Source organism: Aythya marila (assembly GCF_965140915.1).
Source record: "Aythya marila genome assembly, chromosome: 23".
NCBI classification, from domain to species: Eukaryota; Metazoa; Chordata; class Aves; order Anseriformes; family Anatidae; genus Aythya; species Aythya marila.
In genome coordinates, this window is record NC_139064.1 from 2,432,143 (window position 1) to 2,455,583 (window position 23,441).

General features: G+C 43.4%; 1 protein-coding gene across 1 annotated transcript in view; it reads left to right on the forward strand.

Moving 5' to 3' along the window:
• Positions 1 to 978: 978 nt before the first annotated feature.
• CLMP (CXADR like cell adhesion molecule) overlaps positions 979 to 23,441 on the forward strand; it is a 43,737-nt gene continuing 21,274 nt past the window's right edge. The window contains exon 1 of the mRNA XM_082777837.1: positions 979 to 1,339. Within this exon, the coding sequence (XP_082633963.1) occupies positions 1,192 to 1,339 (148 nt within the window). The 5' untranslated portion in view covers positions 979 to 1,191. The remainder of the gene's footprint in view (positions 1,340 to 23,441) is intronic.

Below are 23,441 nucleotides of genomic sequence, written 5' to 3' on the forward strand. Positions count from 1 at the left end.
GTGGACTAGCTGGAAGTGCTTTGCTTTTCGGAAAAGCAGATGTATCCCAGGGTATGTGGAAGTAAAGGTGTAAGCACGACCTGTATGTGTGAAGTGCTGTAGACCAGAGCAGTGGTACATATGTGCACATGTCAAACACTGCTTCCATGGCCTCGCTGTGAGCAGGATGATTTAGAAATGTTAGCGAGGCATTAAAAAAGTTCAGTTCCGGCTGTTTCGGCTCTGTAGATGGTCAAAGCCATCTGTGAACTCGACTCTATTAAATTTTATCCTTCTTATGGAAACAGAGTTTTCTCTGAACCGCAGCAAAGGCAGAAAATATGGTGTATTTAAGCTAGCTTTTTAAGCTTGCTTACTGACTGCACTAGTGTGAGGCTGAAGGGAGGCTGCTCGGGTTTAAAATGCCTTTGAGGGTATCCCTTATGAATTGTATCCAGAGGGGTCACTAAATGTAGGTATACAATGTTTGCTTGATTTGGCCCTTTTGCTAGTTGGGAAAGAACCAATAAAATGTGTGATTAAATGAATTTTTATGATTTTTCTATCCTAGAAACTCAGATTTATTCAAAGAGAAAATAATAAACCAGACAGGAGAAATCCTTCGAGTAAGACTAAAAGCTTTAATTCCGTAGCTTACTATCTACAAAGATACAGTGTGTATAAAATGTATATACGTGAGTGTTTATAACTCTGCAGAGCATGTGTGCTTTTTCCGAGAGAGTCTGTCTCCAGCCCTTGAGTGACGAATCGGATTCTTTTTTCCATGCTGGATTTTACTGCCTCCAAACTTAACTGTTTTGACACTAGAGAAATCCTCTTGTTTCTCCCCCAAAGGTAAATATATATATTATTGCTAGAAGTTAGCTTTACCTCACCCACATGACTGGTCTTCACTATTAATCCCAGCTGATGGTAGGGAGGGGCTCTTCTGGGAGGCAGCCATGTGGTGAACATTGAGCACAGTGTTTTCCCCTGCTTCTCTCCTTTTCTTTTCAGACATGCAAAATTGTTCTATGCTGCTGGAGATGTGAACTCCTTGCTGCACTGCCTCTCTCCTCGTCCACAAACTCAAGGGCCTGAATTACCAGCTGCAGATCTAAAAGCTCTCGCTGAATTTGGATGGAATATGGACAAGGAGATGAATAGCAGAAGGGAAGAAAGAGTGAAGTTGGTTATTTTTCTGGCACATGGATGCAATTACACTCGGTGCATTCCAGAGGCGTTCCTTTGAATCCTGTGCAGGTCTGCCTGCTGTTCCTGGGAGAAAGGAAGAAAAAGGGAGGAAAAGTCCCCCTCTTGCCTGGAGACGGAATGTCTGCACTTTCCATCCTCTTTTTAGGTAGGTTGGCTTTTTGGTGTTCGGTGTTTAATGTAACTTCCATGCGCCCTCTCTGCGCGACTGAAATTCATTCCTGATGAGCTAAACGGGTTTGCAAAGAAAAAACTTTTATGGAAAACTCCAATTTCAGTGTCGTTTGGTGCTTTTCTCGCTGCTTTGGTTATTAGCAGGTTGATGGCCAGAGATCTTTTAATATCTGGAATCGTTTTTTAGAAGTGGTGGTTGAACAGACTCCTTTAGGAATGTGTGTTTTTGTTTAAAAAGGGCAGCACTTTTAGACAATGTACTAGTAAGGGGCTTGAGCCTCTGTAACAAAACAAAGTGAACAAAATGTCTTTGTTCCAAGCATAGTGTCAAATTTGTTAAACTGTTTTGCTTTGCTCGAGCCTTTAACATTCAGTTTTTTAAAATGAAAAGGGGTTATTGTTTCCAATTGATGCCTCAGATTAAAAACAGATGTGTTGAAGTGCGAGAGGGAGGAGTTCAGGGGGAAAAGGATGGGAGAAGGGAGAAAGGGGGGAAAAACAAAAGAGACAGCATGAAACGGGGAGGGAAAAGGGCTGCTGAAAGAAAATAGGTAGAGATTTCCTGTTGAATAGGAGTGAAGGAGAAGAAAACTAGAGAGGAAACACTAAAAGAAGGAAGGAGTGAAGGTAGAAGGGCTGAAAAGAGAGGTTTGTTAAATCCATAGTCTATGGGGAAAGGGTTTGCAGCCCTGAAGTCTTTCAGGGGGGCTTGCCTACAAGAGTGACTCAGAAACAGCCTGGGTATCTGTATCTCCAGAGGCACTGTAATGTGATGAGTGAGTTTCTGTCTCCATTCTGCTCACAAGATAGTGCTGACAAGCAGACAGCTCTGAGATCTGTTGTGGTTGAACAAGGGCTGTGATTCCTGGGTCCTTCTGTCCCCCAGAAACCTGCATACAGGTGTGGAAGGGGTCAGGTCTTTGATTCCCATGGAAGAGTTGTGCCCCACATGGTGAGGGACTGATGTGGGTGGACACAGTTAAAAGGGGTTTCAGATAGGATCCTAAAAAGTAATGCTGTACAACACAGACCTGTTTGTGTCTCACGGGTTTGGGATATGAACTAGCCAGCTTTCTAGATGTCCAAAAGAAAGGCAGCATCTGTAGAGCTGCTGAATATATTATGGAAAATGTTTTTACTCTGGGAATTGTTGTTAGCAAAGGCTTTATCTGTAGGAATGAGGGAAATTGAACATGTTGAAGAATCCTTAGGGGACTGCAGGCAGCAGTTTGCCCCCCCCACCCATTTGCACATTTACCTTTACAATTTGTCTCTATGTGGTGGTTCTTAAAGAAGGCTGAGATGAGGCACCAAGAACTGGATGTACACCTGGGCTTCTGCTAGAGGTGCATGGGCAGAGTCTGCTGTGCAGAAATGGCTAATAAGTGGCTCTAAAAATTAGGAAACAGAAGGCAAGGTCGCTTACCTCATTAAAGAGGATGGATAATGGCAGTATCCACCAACCCTTTTCACAGGGTGTATCTTCTCACAGAGGCCCCATGATGAAGGCTTGGAACAAAAGGGATAAGCTGTTGCTACAGAAAAAGGTGCTTTTGGCTGTAATGACAAGACAACTATCCTTTGGGTGACTAGCACTGGTTTTATCTGTGGAGCGTAATGGGCTTTAACCGTTCCCATTTCTTTGGAATCAAGGGATCTCTGAATTGCTTGTAATGCATAAGCCCAAAAGAAACAACAATCCCTGCCCTGAAGAGCTTATGCACTTACCCATGAACTGCGTTCCTCAGCCTCTGTGGGAGTTGTCCCAGCTGTGGCATGGAGAGGATAAGTGGCTTCCTAGGGCTCACAGCACAACCAAAAATGCTTTTTCTCCTTGTCATTGACCTGCCCCTCGACTTGCGTGTGCTGTACCTGTCTTGTCAACAGACAGCTTGATCTTTGTGCTCCAAGTTGAGCTTTGCTTATCACCATTAGAAGCATGTTCTAGGGAAGAGGAATCATTGTGGTCCCTGTTCATGGCTCGTGCTGGGGAGAAAATGAGACTGAGTGGTCTGATTTGCTTCCTTGGGAAAGTCTAATTGCGCCTTTGTAGTAGAAGGGTGCAGAATTGCCAGTGGTGGCTTGCTTTTGCTCACTGTTAAAGTGAAGGAGTAGTGTGGGAAGAAGTGTTTAGAGAAGCCATGTAAACCTCGAAGGTTGCCTCTGCTGGGTTTTGATTATTATTAATGGTACGTGTATACAGTCCTTGTCTTTTGCACTGTTTACCTCTGGGACAAGTGAACGTCTGTGTGAGGAGGCAGCAAACAGGAGCCAATTACTAAAGGAAGCTGTTAAAATGTGACAAGACTTTCCTAAACGTGGCCAAGAGCAAGACCATGCTTCTGTAGCGAAGGCTATGTGAATGAAGCAGGAAGGAGTGTGGAGAGGATGGTGACGCACGCCAATTTTGCCTACACACAGTTGTGATGTCTGATTCTTATCTTGGTCCATGGCTGGTCAAAATCTTGTTTCAAGCTTCATATATAACAAACATAATATAACATTTTAAAGATGAAAATGGAAGTTTCCAAGGGAAATTCCTGATTCTTCACTATGGAGTGTTTATTTTTCAGAGAGTAAAAATAATTAGTAAATATTTTTTCACATGTTTTGTTTAATTGATTTAAATTTTCAGGTGCTGGAAATCTCCTTTACCTTTTCCCATCTCCTAATTCAAGTCAATCTTGAATATTTCTAATGAACCTTCTACTAAAGTAAAAGGAAATTTCATTTTCTTGTAATCAAATATGTTTGTGTGTAATATTTGTATGTCTGCTTTGACTTTGGTATTACATTTGTTTTTAACTTGTCGGCTAGTGTAGGTTCTTTGCCCTTCAGAAACCAGTGGGTTCGAGATCCAAATGAGTAGAATGTGCCAAACCAATGCAGCCATCCAGCTTTCTGGTGTCCTGCTGCTGACACTGAGCCTTTGCCTTACAGCGGTAGGGGTTGCTCATCTCAGCGCCCTAATTGCTCAGTTCTTGCTTTGTGAGAAGCGGGCAGCTGCTTGCCCACAGGAGTTCTTTTTACACGGAGGAATGGTCAAGTCTGCTTTCATACCTTCGCCGTTAGCCTCAACCTCAATAACTGCAAAGATGTCTTCGTGGTTTCTTTAAATCTAACTAGCCAGCAGGATGTAAAGAAGTCTAACCTCCAAGACCAAGCACAGATGCCTTGAGAGCCTAGTCTTAACTACCTCTGCATATGGTGTCCTTGGGAAAAGACAAGAGTAGGGTACAGTGATATGTGATATAGGGAAACGGATGTACTGTACGAGGCTGATGGATGCAGGTGTACCTGGTGGCTCTGACTTGCATATTTAGTCTGGCTTTAGGTAGTCTGATGTGTTCAGTATATAAAAATTGGTGTATTGTACAGAAGTGATTCTGCTGGAGTGGATGCAGCTGTAATGGCAAAAGTACTTTCTGTGTGGATGTAGCCGAGCTCTGCTCTGAAAGCTGAGGTCAATGGCTCTCTTACAGTGTTGTCCCAGGGGAACACAGTTGCTGCACTGAACACCAAGACCTGATTGTCTCACTGTGCTGGGAAAGGTTATGGTGCAAATCCCTGTAGTGCTTGTTGGCATGAGCGATTGGGTCTGACAGCATGCGCTTGCCTAGGTATCCACCAGAATCCCAGCTTGAAAATCCTTGATGAAATGGAAGCTGCTCTGCAGCATTTGGCAGTGGCAGGTCAGCCGGGGGCTGTGCTTGAATACTGACTGACTTCTGAGACTTGTATTTTCTCCTGCTGTAAGAGCACAGGTAACCTGCACAGTGCCTTGTCACACTTGCTCGAGGCCCTTCCTAAAACCTTGCAACACTACACTCCAGCAAAGCCAAGAACTGCTGTGCTGTTATAAAAACCAGCACTCCTCCCAGTGAGGTTACTGGGAAGCTTTCGTTGTGATAGAATGCTTCTGCCTGGAACTAGTAAAAAACAAGGGAGGCTGTTTTAAGCAAACAAAAACTTGACTCATCTAATTTCTGCTGCTTCTCTGGGTATTTCCTAAATTTCTGAGGTTGCCAATATAGAATATACTTACTACTGCCTCTTTTTTTAATGGCTTTTTCTGTTGCCTTTGTTTATTTCATGGTGTCCTTAGGTTAGAAGCTTGATGGGGCAAGGATTTTGCCCCATATTTTTTCAGCACTTAACAAAAATTCTTGGCTCAGGACTGAAGTACAAAAAGAAAAAGAAAATGCATAGCTGTGAACAGGGGCTCTGTACAGGATTTTGCCATGTGGATTTCATCTTTTCCTTCATTGGATTATGAAGGAATGCAGGTAATTATTCTTAGTTTATTTAGCTCAAAAGGAGGCTGTTCACCCAAAGACAACTTCAAGTAATTGATAATTAAGGTAATTGATTTTTCTTCAGGAGAGAATTCTAGATGCAGTCAACAAAACACCAGATGTATGCAAGAACGGTTGGTGGTGTGAATTTACTTCTAGGAGAGGGCAGAGAGCTCTTTAGTACAACACTGCTCTAAGAAAACATAGGGAAAGAGCAAAGAAGCAGTGTGCCCATTTGGTGCTCCAGGGGGAATTCAAAGAAGCAAGACATAATTGAGTGAGTTGCTATCTGGCAGGATATCAGGGTTAACACTTCTTGTGAGACACTAAAATTCTTTTAAAGCCAGGGCTGGTTTGCATCAAATATTTTCTGTCAAGGCACTTCATAAAAGTGCCCTATTTTTCTCTAGTGCTGCTTTGTTTTACATGAAATAGTTCAGATATGTAACGTTTAAAATGGTTGGTTTTAATTTGGGGGTTATTTTTATCCTTTGTTTTCTTCGGTTTAACCATACAAAGGAAAAGGAGAAAAAAGGTAATCTTCCAGAGTGGGGAATAGCAGCGTGCCAACGTTGAGTTGAAATACTGAAGATGGATTCATTTTTAATCATGAGAAACAGCGTGTGTGTGGGGAGGCAACTTTTCTGAATTTCCCATGCGAAACAACTGGTGTTTTGCCACTGTGCCCACACTGGGCCTTGTCTCCTCTCCGCAGAATTAGCGGTCTGTTTCTGTGGGGTACTCTGGCCCACTTCAGAAGGACATTTTGTGTAACAGCAGAGCGAGCTTCCCAGAAATGCTTGTCATTGCACAACGGGCTTGGAGATATCCCTATGTTTATCCTCTGGATCACAACAAATGCCCCTGTCTTCCTCAAGGCAAATACAGGGCTTTATAGGGAACTGAGCAGGTTTACAGTCTGTGACTTGTTTGAGTTTGTAGGAACTGCCTGAAAAGCAATGTAAACAGTCACTCTGACAAAGTGTGTGTATTGGCAAAAATCTGCTTTCTGCATCGTGTGGCAAGCACACTTGCACATAACGATTGTGAGTGTGTTTGGTACCAGCAAAGAAGGGGTTTGCAAGCTGCTTGCTGTGCCTCTTCTCTCCAGAAATGATTCCCACAGCTTTAGTCAAAGTGTATTTTAGGTTTCCAGCTAAATTACTCCCCTTGGTTAGCCAAGGCAGTAGCATTGCTCGTGTATGTTGCATGCAGTGCAGGTCTGCAATGGGCTTTATTTGTCTGTAGAACAAGTTTAGCTGTTATGCCCTTAATATTGTGCGCGTCTTGCTTGCACTCATGTGTTACAAAACAGAGGCTACTTTGGGTGCAGTGGGAAGTTGGTGGTGCCCAGTCTGGAAGACGACTGGGTCTCTTTTCCCCGAGCTCTTTCTTCATCTGTTTTTAGAAATGGTTAGTTTACAGAAGCAGCCCAGCAAAAAGCCAAGGGTGAACTCAGGTCATTGAGGTCCATGAATAGATCCTCAAAGGACAGGGTAGTAGTAGATGCAGAAATAGTGAGAGCAGGATGCACAGCAATGGAAAATGTGCCAAGTGATGGGAAGTGAAGTCAACAGGAGGAAGGAGGATGCAACATTTCTATTTTTTGTTATTCTCCTCTTCCTTCAATGTAGTAATTCAGTATGGCTGAGTGGAAAGTCTAGGGAGCAGAGCTCTGCTACCTCAGCTACCTCTACCAACCTGAGCTCCAGACTTTGCCTGAAAAGCGCTTCCCACCTGGGCAGAATACAGCAGGTATATGCTGGAGTGACTGGGGGCTCTGGCTGTGGGTTAGCAACTGAAAGTAAAGTTGCTTCTTCTCCCCAGAAGCTCACTAGGTTCTGGAAAAAGCAACCAGAATATGTAAGAAGGATGGGTCCTGTCCTGCCTCAGCACAGCACCACTACTAGGTTTTCTCATACACCTTTTTCTGGTGTCTCAGCTTTTCTGTGTGAAGTGGAGAAGGGATTAATGTAAGGGAAATCTAACTTGTCTTTGCAACAAGTTTTTTCTTCTTGCAACAAGTTATGATGAGGACTGAGCAATTGTGAAATGTGCTGGTGAATGATGAAAAAAATCATGACAAGTCTTGCCTTCACCTGTTGCTTCACCTTCTCTAGTGAAGTGTTTGACAGCTTAAAAAAAAAAGGGGGGGGGAGGCAATTGTGCTAACTCAGCATTTCTCTTAATGGCCCAGACACAGATTCATGATGTTGCTGTCCTGCAAGAATTGATATACATTGCAGAGGGTATTTTCAGCCTGGCTCTTCTCCCATGTAGCTGACATCCACGTTTTAGAGGCTGCAAAATGAGTATGAAGCCTTAGTGTGACTTGTTCCCAACTAACTAGGTGGAAAGGCCAAAGCTCAGCTTACTGCCTGCAGTTTAATTGCCTAGGGTAGGAAAAGGTCAGTGAAATTTTTGTTGTGCTTAAAATACGCATTTGTAGAAGGAAGGCAGCTCTCCTGGGAGCAGTCTTTCTGAAATGGAGTGTGCATAGTTAGAGGCAACTGTTGACAATGACTAGACTGTGTGTGGTGTGCTGTAATATGGCATTGCTGCTGCTGTAGCATCCTTTGTGACAAGTGCCATAAATACATAAAGCTCTGGGTAGATAATTTAGTCCAACCAGTTGGGTAGAGAATATAGGAAGCCCACCTAGCAGAGGAGGAAACGAAGGCCCAGGTGGGTGCATTCTGCCTCATGACAACATAGCAATACTGCTGCGTGTTTTGAACCCTTGCAGCTCTGACTTGTTTCCCTTTTTAGTATGCCCTAAAACACAGGGGAAGTGATCAGTGGCAAACAGCTGAATCCATCAGCCATGATTCATCAAGCTAAGTGTCTTGAGCTGTCATCTGGAGGGATGACTTCTGAGGGATGGATGGCAAGGTTTGACTTATTCTTACTTAGTAATAATATTCTTGATTAGGAAAAACGGCATAATGGGTTTTAGAGCACCAGTGTGCTGAGAAACGCCACTCATGACGTGAATGGCTGTTACCAGAGGAGTCCTCACAAAAAATGTGGGCTGCAGGTGTTTAGGCCCTGAATGTCTTTGTTTTCTGCATGGGAGAGTAGAAAATTTAGTCTTGCTATCTAGCATAAACATTTTTGGGTGTGTTGAGCTGCTCTGTAGAGCAGAACCTGGAAGCCAGCTATGCTAAAAGTATTTGGGAGTCCCCTCTGTACTTCGCCGTGGCTTTTGGAAAAGGGAACAGTTGTAAATCTGTCTTAAAGCATATGCCCAACAGCACTCATTCAGAATAGATGTTCCCTAAAATACTGTAAATAGGAGCAGTGGCATAGTAACTGTGAAAACTGTGCAGTGTCTGCGGACATGCCTCTGAGTAGTCTGCTTGCTGGAGTGTCTGAAGGTGAAAGAAAAGCACAGTTGGGAAACCAGCATTAGCGATGGCTGGGGAAGCATTGGGGGGGGGTTAAATTAAGGATAGGGAATCTGGATGCAGCCTTAGTTCATGGTGGATTGGATTGGATCCCACTGTTTTTCTACTGCCTTGACTTTCACTTCCTTTGGCTATTGAGGCTCTAAGCGTTTTGAGCAGGTAGGTCTTTCCTTATGTGCCTGGATGGCATTCAGCATGAACGGGGCTGGTGAGAGGCCTCATCGGAACTGGTGTATGAAAAATCAAATGGCTATGTTCCCTTCCCCCTATGTGCCTCAGCAAAAACATCAGAATGAGGTGGTTTTCCAGTACTCGGAATATTTATGAGATGCATGTTGGCTGAGTCTCATAGCTTAGACTGCTTAGGCTATTTTTTTTTTCTTTTTTAAGCCTTGATAAAATTTTAAAGGCCATGGAGATGTTTAATATAGATGTAAGCCTTTATCTGTGGGGTAGAGCTGCCGAGTGCCAGGAAATGGTGGGGTGTTTGTGTGCAGGGGAAATCTTTCGTACAACAGAGCAAGCTTTGAATATTGAACTAAAACAGTCAGGCACTTTTTCCATTTCAAAAAAAAAAAAAAAAAAAGCAGGGTTTTCAACCTTGAAGGCAAATCACTTTGTGACTTCATTGTTTAAATTTAGGTTTTGTTTTGCGGGGGGGATCGTTAGACTTGAAGCAAAAGCCTTATAGCCCAGGGACTGTCACTTCTGATTACTTCCAGTGACACTTCCAATTATTTCCAATCACAATTCCAGGGACAAGAGGAAAAAGCCACATTCTCCACCACCAGGGCTTCTTTCTGAACAAAAGACCATTTATCAAACCTCTGCAGAAAAAAAAAGGTACAGAGACAGATTTGGAAATCAGTTTTGGTAGGGTAATTCCAGAGCAAATCTGATGAAGCGAGACTCAAGACCAGTGTCTGGTGGGGTGCTGGGAATCCTGCTGTGGATCCTGCCTTGTTGGGTTAATATTAATGAAATTGCTTCATTTTGCTCAGGCATTTACTGGCACTTGAGCTCGTTTCAGTGCGGCGACATGCAGCTTCAGCAAATATCTGTTAAATGCTCTGTGGATCTTGTAAGAAACTATGAATATTTCTCATGGAAAACAAACTTTTTTGCTCAAAATGGGTAAGGAGTCTGCTGAAGGGGTTCAATTGACTTTCAGGTAATTCTGAAGGATTTGCTGCAGGGCTTTACCCAGAGCTAAGAGCTATTATGCCCTTCAAAAAGCCTATTGGGACTGGAAGGCTAGAGGGTGGTGGCGGAATGACTGATGAGGAAACAGAATTCCTTAGGGCTTGTGCCTTGAGGCAGAAGTTGACTGTTTTTTCTACTGGCAATGTCAGACTGACTGACCCCAGCCACATCCCAGCTGTCTTAGGAACAGGGAAATAGAAATGTTAAATATTTTGTGGCTTTTAGCTGTGTGGTCAGTAAAGGAGGCAGCCATTCGTGCTGATCAGAAAGCTGCCTGGTAGAAAACGGGGTGTGCCATGGGCTGAAGGTGTGAATTCCCCTAATGCAGTTCTCATTTGCACTGTAACAAGTCAAATCAAACCCAGAATTCAAATGTCAAACCACTTAGCTTTGTTAAGTTTATTCCCTGAATATCTTTACCCTGTTACCTTCCATGTTTTGGACTGGGTAGGGATATCTGGTGCGGGAGTTGCTTTAATTTTAGCAGGGTTAATCTACTGTGTTAGGGGAAGTTCTCATCTAGGTCTGGCTCCTCCTCAGTATTTGCCAATGGAAGCCAGAGCACAGCCTCATATACAGATGTCTTTGGTAGATTACTTCAGGCTGCTCAAGTTAAAAACAGTCTTAAAATGGTGTCACAGCTTTCAATCACACGTAGTGAAGCATTTCATTTCCTTCATCGGATTGCACTAAGCTCTGAGTGAAGTGGGGCTGCTGAGTGAAGGGTTATTAGCAAGTGCTTGCTTTATTTACTTTATAGCAGCTTTTAAAGGCCCCAGCTAAAATCAGGGCTCAGCAAACACTGGGAAGGAAGGCTGTTTTGTTGCTCTGATAGATGAGTAGCAGACCAGGTCTGACGTCTTAGACAGTTATTTAGAATCCTGGCTGAATTTACAGAGGAGCTAAATGTACAGGGGAGCTAAGTGGAACCTGGTCCTGAGCAGGTTTCAGAACAACAGCAGAGGAATGCTCAGCTTCCTTGTGGCAACTGAGGATCTGTGACCCTCTGCTTCTGAAGTAGGAGCAGGAATATGTATCAGTGATCTGGCAAAACCAAGCTCTGATGTTGGCTTGTTACTGCCATAACCCCCTGCTGCTGTTCCTTGAGCAGTGGTCGCCTTTCTTGGCTTGGTTTAGTCTGTGGGCTTGGGTGCCATTGGGTGCTTGTGCTGGGTTCATCTGTTTTCCTGTGAGCTGACACTTAAATATCTTTTTCTAGAACTGACGGTGCTGCATTATCAGGGGGGGGAGGAAAAAAAAGTTATTAGCCAGCCGAGCACAAAGCAGAGCTTTTTTTTTTTTTTTTTAAGCAAGGTTCAGAAACCCAATTCCAGATGAGGGATTTGGCATTATTGCTCCAAGGCCTCTGAAGTCTTGCATCAGCTCTGAAGGTTTTGTGGCATTTTTCTCCCATGTCTGGAGTAGGTCTGTCTCATAGGCACCCATCACAGACGTGACAGAGGTGTCACTTGCTGCTAATCCTCAGTCTCAGCACTTCACATAAGGAGCTATTTTACTGAATTCGTCCAATCTGGATCGATGTTTCCACAGCACAGCTTTGTCTTGCTTGATGTGGTCTGTGCTGTGGGTAAAACCTCTCCATTTCCATTGTTTCAAGCTCCTGCTTGGAGACAGTGGGGATTTTAGCAAGACAAAGCATAGCTTTTGTGTTGACTAATACCTTATTTTCTTATTTCTTTTCCAAGGGGGGGCTTTAAGTAATTGAGTGGTGTCTGGTCAAAACAGCATTCAGGATGTCTAGATTCCCTTGCTGGTTTTGCCAGTGACTATGATTTAAGTAATTTCAAGTTCCATTTTTAAGTGCCTGTTAGTTCTGAGTGTCTCTGTTTCAAGTGGTGAACTTTGTTATAAAGGGCCAGTACTGCTGAAGATGCAAGCCCAGGGACCCATGAGCCTGTTGTGGTCGCACCAGCTATGTGCAATGTTGGGTGTCCTTTAATCATTCCAAGTTTTGGGGTGCATTTGAAAATGTTGGTTTCAACTGCTGCGTGCCTCAGCTTCTGTTGTGGCTGATAAATGTAAAAGCCCTCACAAATGAAGCAAACCTTCCCTGATGAGCTGCAAGTGCTTTGAACTCGCTGAAAATGATGCTATAAAAGGCCAAAGTGATAGCCTGTTAATATGTTCTGGGTACTAGCTTAACGGGTGAAGATGATGTTGCAGTTCTGGAGCCTTCCCATCAGTGTCACTCTGTGGCAAATGCATCCCAGCATATCTGGCTTTGTCAGAGCTCCTTCCATTTAGCTCAAGGCTTGCCCTGGGGTAAGGAGAGGAGATAATTCTGCAGCTGTTAGTTAATTCAGTCCCAGTGTGACCTGGTACAAGGGATGTTCAAAACCGAGCTCCACTGCTCTGGAGTTAATGATCCTGCATTGCACAATACTTTTTTCCTCTAATTGAGCCCCCATCTTTTTCCTATTTAGTAATGCCTTGGGCATGTTGTTTCCATTGTGGGATAGCAATGAGTATGTACCCATTAGAAAAAGGCATTGAATGCAGTGGAAGCTGTGGTGTTTCTCTTTTCAAGTTGTCAGCAAACATCTTTCCTTACCCTGTGTCTTCTCTTCTGTGAAAGCACCAGAAGAAAGGAAAGCTAAAACCAGGCTGTGAACAGAGCAAACGGGGCTTTATTGTACCAGATGCAAATATTCAGGATATTTTCTTGGATGTAAGTGCTCTGTAGCAGGGACCATTTCCTTGCCTGTTTGCACTGTTGCTACAACACTGCAGACTCAAAGCTTGCATGGCCAGCCAGAACGTCTTAAACCTAGTTTTCTTCCTGCTTGCTGTATAAAGCCAGGCACCAGGTTCACATCTGCTCGTGTGAAACCCAGGCAAGGTAGTTCTGGAGCATAGATTCATGCGATGAGAAGCCAGGAAAGCTGGGAACCTCAGATACTCAAATAACATCTGATGAACAATTAGATGTGGTGCCAGGGGTGCTCAGCTAGGGGCTTTTGTAAACTGGGTTTGTTCCACCAGATTGCAAAGCAGCTTCTGTGAGCAAGGTTATTTTTTGCTAAAGGTCCTAAATACTGACCAGCCCCATGGTGTAATTAGGGTGCATGGACTGCTCACCGCTTCTGTATCTCATCATAGTAAAGCTACAGAAGAATGTATCTGAAATCTGTCTCTCAGGCATATCTGTGAAAGCTTTGAGATCCTGATTTACACACACTGACAGTTGGAAGGAAATTGAGGGCAGCATCGAAAATTGTTCAAGTATATTGGAGGGGGAAGAACTTCATCTTTATCTTTGCATTCATTTTAAGGACTTGAGTAAAATCTCTTCCAGAAAGACAGCCAGGCTTGATTTGAAGATCCGAAGAGGTAAAATTTCCCATCAGTTTCTCAGTTACGTATTTTACTAACTTGAACACTTCTGTTTTCAGTTTGTATGGTTTTTTTTTGTTTGTTTGTTTGTTTTTTAACTTAGTACCCAAGCTCTTTATGCTTTTTATTTAACACTGGCCCAGCTAACAATAGTGACTTACTGTAGCAGAGAGCAGACGTGTGAACCACACATTCCTGGCAAGTGCTCAGAACTAATTTAAAGCTTAACTTGCCAGGCCATAATGCAGGCCCTTTGGAAGCTGTTCTGAAAACATAGTACCTGGGCATTTTCAAAAATCTCCACTTAGTTTAATTAGTGCTTTATTTTAGAGACATTCAAATATAGGAAATAACAAATACAGTTCTTCAAATGTTTTCTTACTTGGGTTTTCTTTGCTCCCAAAACTTTTGCTTTTGCTTTGGTTTCCATGGAGGGGAAGCAGCAGTGTGGTCTCATGGTTAGTATTTAAAATTCCTAACTCACTTTTAAATACAGTGCGTGAAGGAGTGGATATGGTCATTGGGTCTGCGATATGCTAACAGTGGATAAGGCCAGGTACAGAGTGGGTCTGAGTTACAGGAGGAGAAAATGGTAGGTAGCTGCATATAACTGATCTTAGGGGAACAGCCCTGCTCATTGCTTTAAATCAGTCTAGGGTTGTATTTTTCTGTCTCGGCACTGTCAGAGCCTATAATCCTCAACCAAAAGAGGCCATCCTGCCCTACCAAGAGAAGAACTTACAGTGAGGAATCCCCTTCAGCAAGGATGTGGCAAGCAGACTGATAATGTAAAGGAAAGGAAAATATCCTGAGCCAACATGCATAAAATTTGGGCTTGATTATGATGCAGAATTAGAAACAAAACATGAAGAATCCCCCTAATACAGGGAGCTGGTGGAGCCCTGCAATTGGCAGCACTTATTGCTAAACCATGCATTATAACAACAGTAATTGAGCAGGTAATGATTATGCATGCTTTATAAACACACACCATCGGTTATGTTCAGGCTGTGCAGATGGGGAAGGCTTGATGTAGCAGATAGATGTTATTTCTGCAGACATCTTAAATAGCAGTCACCATTCATATATTCTCTACTTTGAATCCAGACGAAAGTAGTGCATAATATATGAATGTTGAGGGTAGATGCCACGGAAAATGTCGTAGGCAGTTTTGAGAGATTAAACATGAGACTTGCATCAGTCCAGAGGTATGCTGTGGAAGCTGAGATGGGTTGGCCTTATGGGTAGAGGAGCTCTGTTCATTATCCAGCTTTCCTGTCTCCTGCAAGACGGAGCGAGGCACTTTCCTTGTGCTTAAGGTGGAGAGAGAGACTTCCTATACAAAGTGCAGTGGCTAATGCATGAAAAATGGCATAAAAAATGGATGCTATCTTTATTTTGAGAGATAGTTGTATCTAAATAGAAGAGATGGGGAGGCAGGAATCTGTGGCTCTGCTTCCAGCTGCAGTGGTGACTCTGCAATCAACTGGGACAAGAACTTTTCAGTGATAATGTTGAAATCTGTTCGTTACTTTGCCTGTCATCTCAGCTATAATCCCAGCAGGTGGCTTTACGAGTCCTTTTGGAGCTTTGGTTTCCCCATCTGTATAAAGGGAAGTGCCTTGTCTGTTATATGATGTGGTTTATGGTGTTCAGACAAAATAGTGCAGAGTATTGGTAAATACTTTGATTATGTTTTAGTTGGTCTGTCTGTTCAAAGGGCTTGTAGCTGCTGTCTGTTTTCATTTGTATTTTAAGTGTTGCAACTGTGCTGTGACAGAGCTGTGGCTCCTTCATTGCATTTAGTGAAGATGAGTTTGAAGTCTTCAGGAGCCATAGAAGTCCTTACTTCAATTCTTTATAAATTTTGTAGGAAATATGCTCAGCCATACTTCCTAAAAGAGGAAATGCCTGAGTCCTGTCTCCTGTGTTTAGAATAAACAGAATCCAGATACTTTAATCTAAAAGGAAAATGCTCTTTTGAGGATAAACAGCCTGAATAAAACATTTCTGAGCAAACCATGACAAGTCCCCTCCCCTCATACCATCCCCCCAAACAGCAGTTTCCATCCTGCAGGATGCCAGAAGCAGCTGGCTGTTAACTTACGGGGTTGCATGAGATCAGGGGAATTGGCCTCACGACAAACCAGACCGTAAATCCTACTTGAGATAACCTGCTGTGGCTGCTCCAATCAAGCTGCTACCTATACTCATCCCAAATGAGCCTTGAGGATCAGCCAGGAACCTGCAAGTGGGTGCATGTTGCTGTGATTATTCTGCAGGACTGCCAGATGAGACCCTCTGCCTGGCACACAGATGCTCTGGTTTCGTTTCTAGATGTTAAGGAGGGCCAGATGCAGAGATTTGTGTGGTCTGGGGCCAATGAACCACTGTCGTCCCCCATATGGGGCCATTTGGTTTCTTCTCCCTCTACTAGGCAAACAAAAATAAAGTATTTGCAGTGTCAAGAAGCTGTTAAGGCGTTTCCACTTGAGATGAAGAAACACAGGAAGCTGAGGCTGGGGGGATAAAGCCGGGCTTGAAACAGGGAGACAAGGGGTGTGTATCTCCTGTCACTCCAGATAAGGCAAGTGAAGAGCAAAAAAGCACATTAATTATCAGTGCAAGATTCACACATTATAACTGTGTCCCAGTCAAAATGTCAACATCTAATATAATGTGTTACAGAACAAGAGGTACAATAATGGTTAGGATACCCACTTAGCCTGGTATCTTGTTTCTAGTAATTATTAGGTGCTGATCTGAGGGGAAGAATACAGGAACAGGATAAAAACAGGAGGGACTCTTCCCTGGCCAGATGTTTCCAATTGTTCCTAGTCAGTACTGTAGAGACTTCCAGAAACTTAAGTTTGATACCCTTAAGTGTACACTTTGGGACGTAATTCAGGGCAGAGACACCTCCCACCAGCCCAGTCTGCCCAAAGCCCCATCCAGCCTGGCCTTGGGCACTGCCAGGGATGGGGCAGCCACAGCTTGTCTGGACAACCTTGGCCAGGGCCTCACCACCCTCAGAGCAAAGAATTTCTTTGTATTCTCTAATCTAAATTGACCCTCTTTCAGTTAAAGCCATTACCCCTTGTTCTATCACCACACCCCTTGACAAGGAGTCCCTCCCCAGTTTTCCTGCAGCCCCCTTTGGGCACTGGAAGGTTGTTGTAAGGTCTCTTCAGAGTCTTCTCTTCTGGCTGACAAACCCCAACTCCTTCAGCCTGTCTCGTAGGAGAGGTGCTCCAGCCCCTTGTTATGTTGTTCTCCTTACAGCTCTACCTGACCCCTTCCCCACAAACTACCCGTGTTCTCATGTAAGAACATGAGACCAGGCTCCCCGTGAAACTCAGAGTCAATGCCCTAATCCAAAATACAAATTAGCATCAGCATTTTCTGTGGTACTGTCTGTACTAGCTGCAGAGAGGTCCAGTGGATTTCTAGGCATTATTTATCATTATTTGTATGCCTCCAGTGCTACAGATACGTGCAGATGAACTTGTGGGCAGTACATGTAGGGAGCAAGTCCTAATGATGTGCCTTTAAAAGGCCTTAACGTACAACTCAAAACCCTGGGAAGTCAGAGGAAGATGAAACATGCTGTGAGAAATGTCTCCGTGTAACCATGCACGCTTGTGTTAATGGGGCACTTGATCATCATTTAAGTCTTTTCTGAGCTAAATGATTCTATAATGCTTTGTGAAGTTCATTAGACACCCTGCGCTCGGTAACAGCAAGTGGCTAATATACTCATTTAGCCACACTTTTTCATCTGGCCCATAGGTTTGCCATAGTTATTCATGCCCTGGATTCACTTCTGTGAGCTGTCACAATTGCATCAGACCCTGTCTGCCAGATGCTTTGGAAACTCTACAGTAACTCTAATGTACAACTATTTGACTTTTTTTTGCATAGATTCAGCCAGTGAGTCAGACTCCTTCTGCCTGAAAGAGAACATGAAAATAAGGAGCTAGGAATTACTGGACCAGATGACTAAAAGTTCATCTAAAACACTGATTCATAGAATCATAGGATCATTTATGTCAGCAAAGACCCGTAAGATCAAATCCAACCATTACCTAACCCTACCAAGTCACCACTAAACAATGTCCCTAAACACCACATCCATGCCTCTCAAATACCTCCAGGATTTGTGGCTCCTCCACTTCTCTGAGCAGCCTGTTACAACGTCTAACCAATCCTTCCATGGAAACAAATCTTCCTGACATCTAATATAAAAGCTGTGGGCACTGGCTGAGTCTCTAGGTCTGAACTGCTGAACTTGAGTGAATTTGAACTGGCTGCAGTAGAGAAAAGGTGGGCAGGAGAATTTCTCAGACTGAAAGAGTTAAAACCAAAAACAGGCTGGGGATCCTGTTGAGGAATCTTTTGAGCTCTGGGGTTTTGTAGAGCTTCAGGTGGCTTTGCAAAGATGGCCTGCCAGGTCTCCATGCAGCACCACGACCCTGCTGTTTTTCTCTGCCTGGTTCAGGGCAACTAATGCGTGTAAACAAAGGCAATGTGCTGCTTTGTTCAGGGCTTGTGTCTGGAGAGTTTAGCTTAGTCTGGGTCAGGGTAAAGGTTCCTGCAGCAAACCCCTGGCACAAGGCTGACTTTCTGCTTGTTGAAACAATGCAGCCAAGCGCAATTTAGCTTCAGGAAGGAATGTGAATTGTTTAAGACTGGGAGATGACTCTGGGCTATGCTAGCTGTCAGATGTACACACAGCTCTGTCAGAATGCACTGTCTTGCATCTCTTGGCACCTCTGTATGTTTTACCTGATTACCTTTTATAGTAAATGTGTTTTTTTTGATATGCACCAATGTGTCTGGGTCAATGCAGGCACAAGGGTGATGCAGTAGGTGCTTTGCACGGATCAGGAGATGGTGCTGTGATTGATCCCCTAAAAAGAGGAGAAGAATGAAGCAACTCATCGTGTTACGTAAATCCCACCCCCAGTTCTGAATGAGTCCTGGATCCTAACACCAGCTGACAGCTAGGGCTGGCTCGTGCTAAGCCTCCCCCTTTCTGCATGGGGCCTGAGATGAGGACAGCCCCTGCTCCAGGCATGGGAAGCAGCAGGAGTTTGGGGGGGAGCACACATGGGGGCAAAAGCCTGTCCTTGCCTTGCTCTCATTGGGTGAGAAGTCCAAGCTTCGTAGTGGGCCTTTCTTTTTAATAATAGAGTTAAATACCTGTTTTCAAGGGTTCTTTATCACTACCAGAACTACCTCATCTATTCTGCTTTGAAAACCTACCAATGTCGAATTTCATTCTTACAGTTGTATTATGGATTGAGATGTAACTCAGTGACATATTGGTGGAAATAAGCATGTCAGATGTCCCATTGAACTGCCACTGTCTTAAAATATGCATGGCTGAAGCTTTTTGAAATAAAATGGTAGTAGCTCTAGAGCTGCATAATTCATTACCATTAAATGAGATAACAAGTGTAAATGTGGATATATAAATGTATATCAATGACTGGATCCAGTGTTCTCTTAGCTACCCTCTTTTCTAGAGTCTGTGATCTGTTTTACAAACACAAGCCCTGTCTGTATTGAGCTCTTAAATCGTGCAATTTATTGGCTTGGGTTTATTCTTATTGGCAGTAACTTCTCCTGCAGGACCAGCAATCCTCTCCCAGAAATGATGTGTTCATCTTGCCTATGTCCAGTCAAGGTGCTGTGGAGCCAACGGGTCTTATTAGTGTGGCCTACATCTGTTTAAAAATGTCCTAGGAAACTACTACAAGATTTGTTCTTCCTCTCACTTCCTTTAGGGTGATCCTAATTGCGAAGTCTTTGCTCAGAGTATCGCTTTGAACATTGCATCAAGCTTTGGCTAAATTTTCCCAACTTCCTTTCAAGCAGATCCTCAACAATTAATCTGCTCTAATGCTACTGCCTGTGGTCTGAGACAGTTCTTCCAAACAGACTTTGGATAGAAACTAAACTAGATCACTTCTATTGCAAAAGTGTCAGGAATAAAATTTCTGTAGCTGAGAAGTGAAAACCACACTGAAACAATTACTGAGGATCAAAATCATGTATAGCAAAAGGCCTAACAATAGCTGCAGTCTGTAGTTTGCTTCCAAACAAAGCAATTTGTTTATACAATGATGTATTTTCATGCCCTCTTATTCATCTCAGTTCAGTTGTTCATATACATTTGCATTTAACTGAGCACAAAATATAACTGGTTGTGTGCTGTTTTATCTGTTCATTTTCAAATAAAAATGTTGCTTTTTTATTCAGATTAATCAGTTTATCATCTCTAGTTGCTACAAACATCAGTAGCTAATACAATGCTTCAAAACACAGGTGTTTGACTTCTATTTCTCAGTTTCTTTAATTAGTTCCTTTGTTTTGCAAATTCCTTTTCTTATAAGCTTTATATTAGATTAGAGGCCTGACTTGTCTTCAGAGTAAGTTTTAAGACTGAGGATAGGAAAACTTCCTTAATTGTTTTGAGAAACCTCGTGGGGTTTGTGGTTTTGATCTCCAAATGTTTTTAAAAACTTCTTCACAGACAGAAGTCTGTGTACCGGTCTTGTGTTGCCAGCTGTACCCACAAATTTTCTTCAGGCTCAATCAAGTCTTTAAAAACACTTGAGTTCTAAGTATACAGCAGCTATTTGCATGTTGCATCCAAAGGAGGGTGCTTTAATTGCTTTTCAGCAAGCAACAAGCAAATAACACGTATATAGCACTTACATAGTACTATATATAGGTACCACATAGTGTATTTAGGTATAGCTGCCTAACACTCTGCAGGCTGAGTCACCCTGTTCATACTTCACTGTTTCTGTTCTTTTGTTGTCATCTTTTGTACATGTTCTGTGTTCCTTTTCCCTATTTGCTATCTGCTGTCTCTGTCTCTGCCAAAGAGCAAATGAAAGCAAAGAATTTGAATGAAATAGCAGGCTTTTATATCTGCAGTAGTTGAACAGATTTTAATTTACATAGATTTTTAATGTGATGCCTTACGAAAATCTTCAGCTCTTCTGTTTTTCCCCAGCAACTGGATAATCTGGAGATGTTGAATATCAGGCTCTTCCGTTTCTTCAACCGTCTAAGTTTATGTGCTGTCCTTTTATACACAAATTATGAGAGAGCCAGGATTAGGACTTTGTTACTGTCTACTTTATGCAACATTAAAAATATTGTCTGGGGGCTTAGCCTAATGCAAATATCAAGCCACTTATCTAATAGGCATCTTTAGCCAAATTGATGTAGTCTGGAAAACATGCATAGAAGCAAATTTTTACTAAGTAGTAATTTAACCCTGAACAGAAAACCCTCAGATATGCTCTATTCTTCAAATGCCTTGGCCTTTGAAATGCAGTTGGATTCACCACATCAAGAGCTTTACAATAGCAGAGAGGCACCAGGCTACTGCTTGTGCTTATTGCGTTTATTTTTCTTTATTTGATCTTAAAAGTTCTTTGGGGGAAATCTCTTATCAGCTCTAGAATGTGGTTGCACCAGTAAATAAGAAGCAGTGACATTAAAAGTAATTGACATTAAAATGTTGTGACATTAAAATTAATCATGTTTGATGGATGTTGGAGACGGAATCCGCAAGGCTCCAGGGTTTGTGTTTTAGCAAGTTTTGACATTCATTCTCCCCCTCAGTTCCTGCAGCTCTTACATAACCTCCTTCCCCCCGCTGTCCCCGAAACCTCATGCAGGGAGGTGTCACTGGTTCGTAACGGAGAAGGGCTTTTCTTGGAACTTGCAGCAAAGGCTTAAGGTAAAAATAATCAACCCACATTACCGGGTTCTCTCCACTGAATGCACTGAGCATAAAACGAGGCGCAGGGAGCAAGGAGTCTTTTGCTATGCTATTGGGAACATCACAGCCGCTGACTGCCACGCTGTTGGTTCAGGTATGACAGCTTTTCTGTGAGACTGCAGGAAATGAGCAGTGTATTGAAGTCTGATTAAAGTGCTTTTCCTACACTTCTACCTTGGCACCACACATCAAAATAGCCCTTAAGGATCTGGGCTTTAACATGCCACCGAAGTGAGCAGCTGCCTTGGTGTAAGACAAGTTCCCCCATGCTGAGGTGGGAATTGAGTGTGCTGAAGGCACAGGCTGTGACCTGCTCTGCCAGCTGTTAGGAGGATGCTGTTAACCAACAGGGGTTAAAAGGGAGGCAGCTGACAGTGGTGACTCCTCAATGTTTGGGAAGATGCAAATAGCAGCTAGTTTGGGGATCCTGTCTTTTTAGGATGGAAGAGCCTTAAGGCTCTGGTTCTATCATCTTTTTCAGTAGCTTGTGGCAAAATGGCTGTCCTACTCTGCCTCCTGTGAGATGGAGTGACGGATTGTCCATCAAACAGTGCTGGTGACCGACTTCCTAATCAGCACCAAAAGGTTGAGGATTAAGTGGACCACTGGAAGGTCTGCAGCAGAGCTGATGTTGTTTTGGGGTCCTTGTTCCCTGTCTTAGGGTAGTTCTAGGCTGGAACCTGGCAAAATCTGGCTGCTGCATGTGACTAGGGACTTTTTGTCTGATTTAGAAATAAAGGGAAAATATTTAGTTATAAGAATTGCACAAGGGTCAGTAGGAAACAGTTGCCAGCTCCGCTCATGTGGCACCAGCAGTATGTCAAGAAGAAATGGGCAGTGTTTCTTCCGGACCTGGAGTTCTTGGAAGAGCTGGCAGGGCTGTGGCATAACATGACACCTGTGTTTCACAGCCAAATGATTTTGCATCAGCCAGGAATATGATGAGTGGCAGGAATGGCTGGCCACTGGTCATCATGCCTGTGAATCTCTTGTGAAGCAAGCATCAGGTGGAAAGCACAGCAGCCTGCTTCTCCTTTGGGTGGCTGAAGTTTAGCCAGAGGAGATGCTTCCTCCAGGCAGGGAGAGAGAAGGAGATGCAGCCCTTCTTGTTTTCGGTATGACATTTTCCAGCTTCCTTTTTTGGCTGTGTGGAGCTGAAGGGGCCTCAGAAAAACGAACCGATGTGTTGGGCAAGGAGCCAGCTACCTCCTTGCAGCCTGAGCGCTGTGCTGGCTTCACTTTCTGTCCTGTTTGGAAACCAGAAGTAATAAGCCGACACAAGTTGCTTTTTCTCCTCCCTCTGTGGACTGTGGGCTGTGTATGGTGCCAGCCTCCTCTGTGAAAGTCAGCACACTGGGCATACAGCCTCTATCACCCTTCCCATCTCTGACGGGTAACCTGCATGAGATCCAATGCATTTTCTTACAAGAAGCAAAAATACTGTGCCATAGGTTAATGTGGTTGAACTGAAGCAAGCCAGGGGCACCAAACCTTCTGCAGGCAGCCAGTCAAGAGATGCTTCCCGAGTTTTGTTTGATTTGGAGCTTGTGAATTGTAGAACCCAGTCCCAACTCTGCTGCTGTTTCCTTGTGACCTTGGTCAGCACTGCTGCGTCCCTAGTTAGTCATGGATGGATTGAGCCTTCAGGATCTGCTTTCTTTACTTTGCACACTAAACAATGTTACTTAGGAGCTTCACTGTGGGGCCGCAGAGCTCATTTAACTAATGGCTGTGAAAGAACACCAAGGTCTCGGCATGGGAGGATCGATGGGAGAGTGATTTGGCTGTTTTAGTTGTATGATGTGCACAAGTTACTGTGGGACATGAGTGGGGGAAAGGTAACATTAAGGATGTTTTTGCTTATGCACAATGACACTAGTTAGTTGAATGCCACTGGACAAAGTCCACTAGGCTTAAAATCAAGGTAAATAAGTAAAACTATTCAGTAGGCGCTTTCCTTTATGCTTTTTCTCTTCACTTGGTGATACCCAAGCCCCCGAGAACTAGTAAACA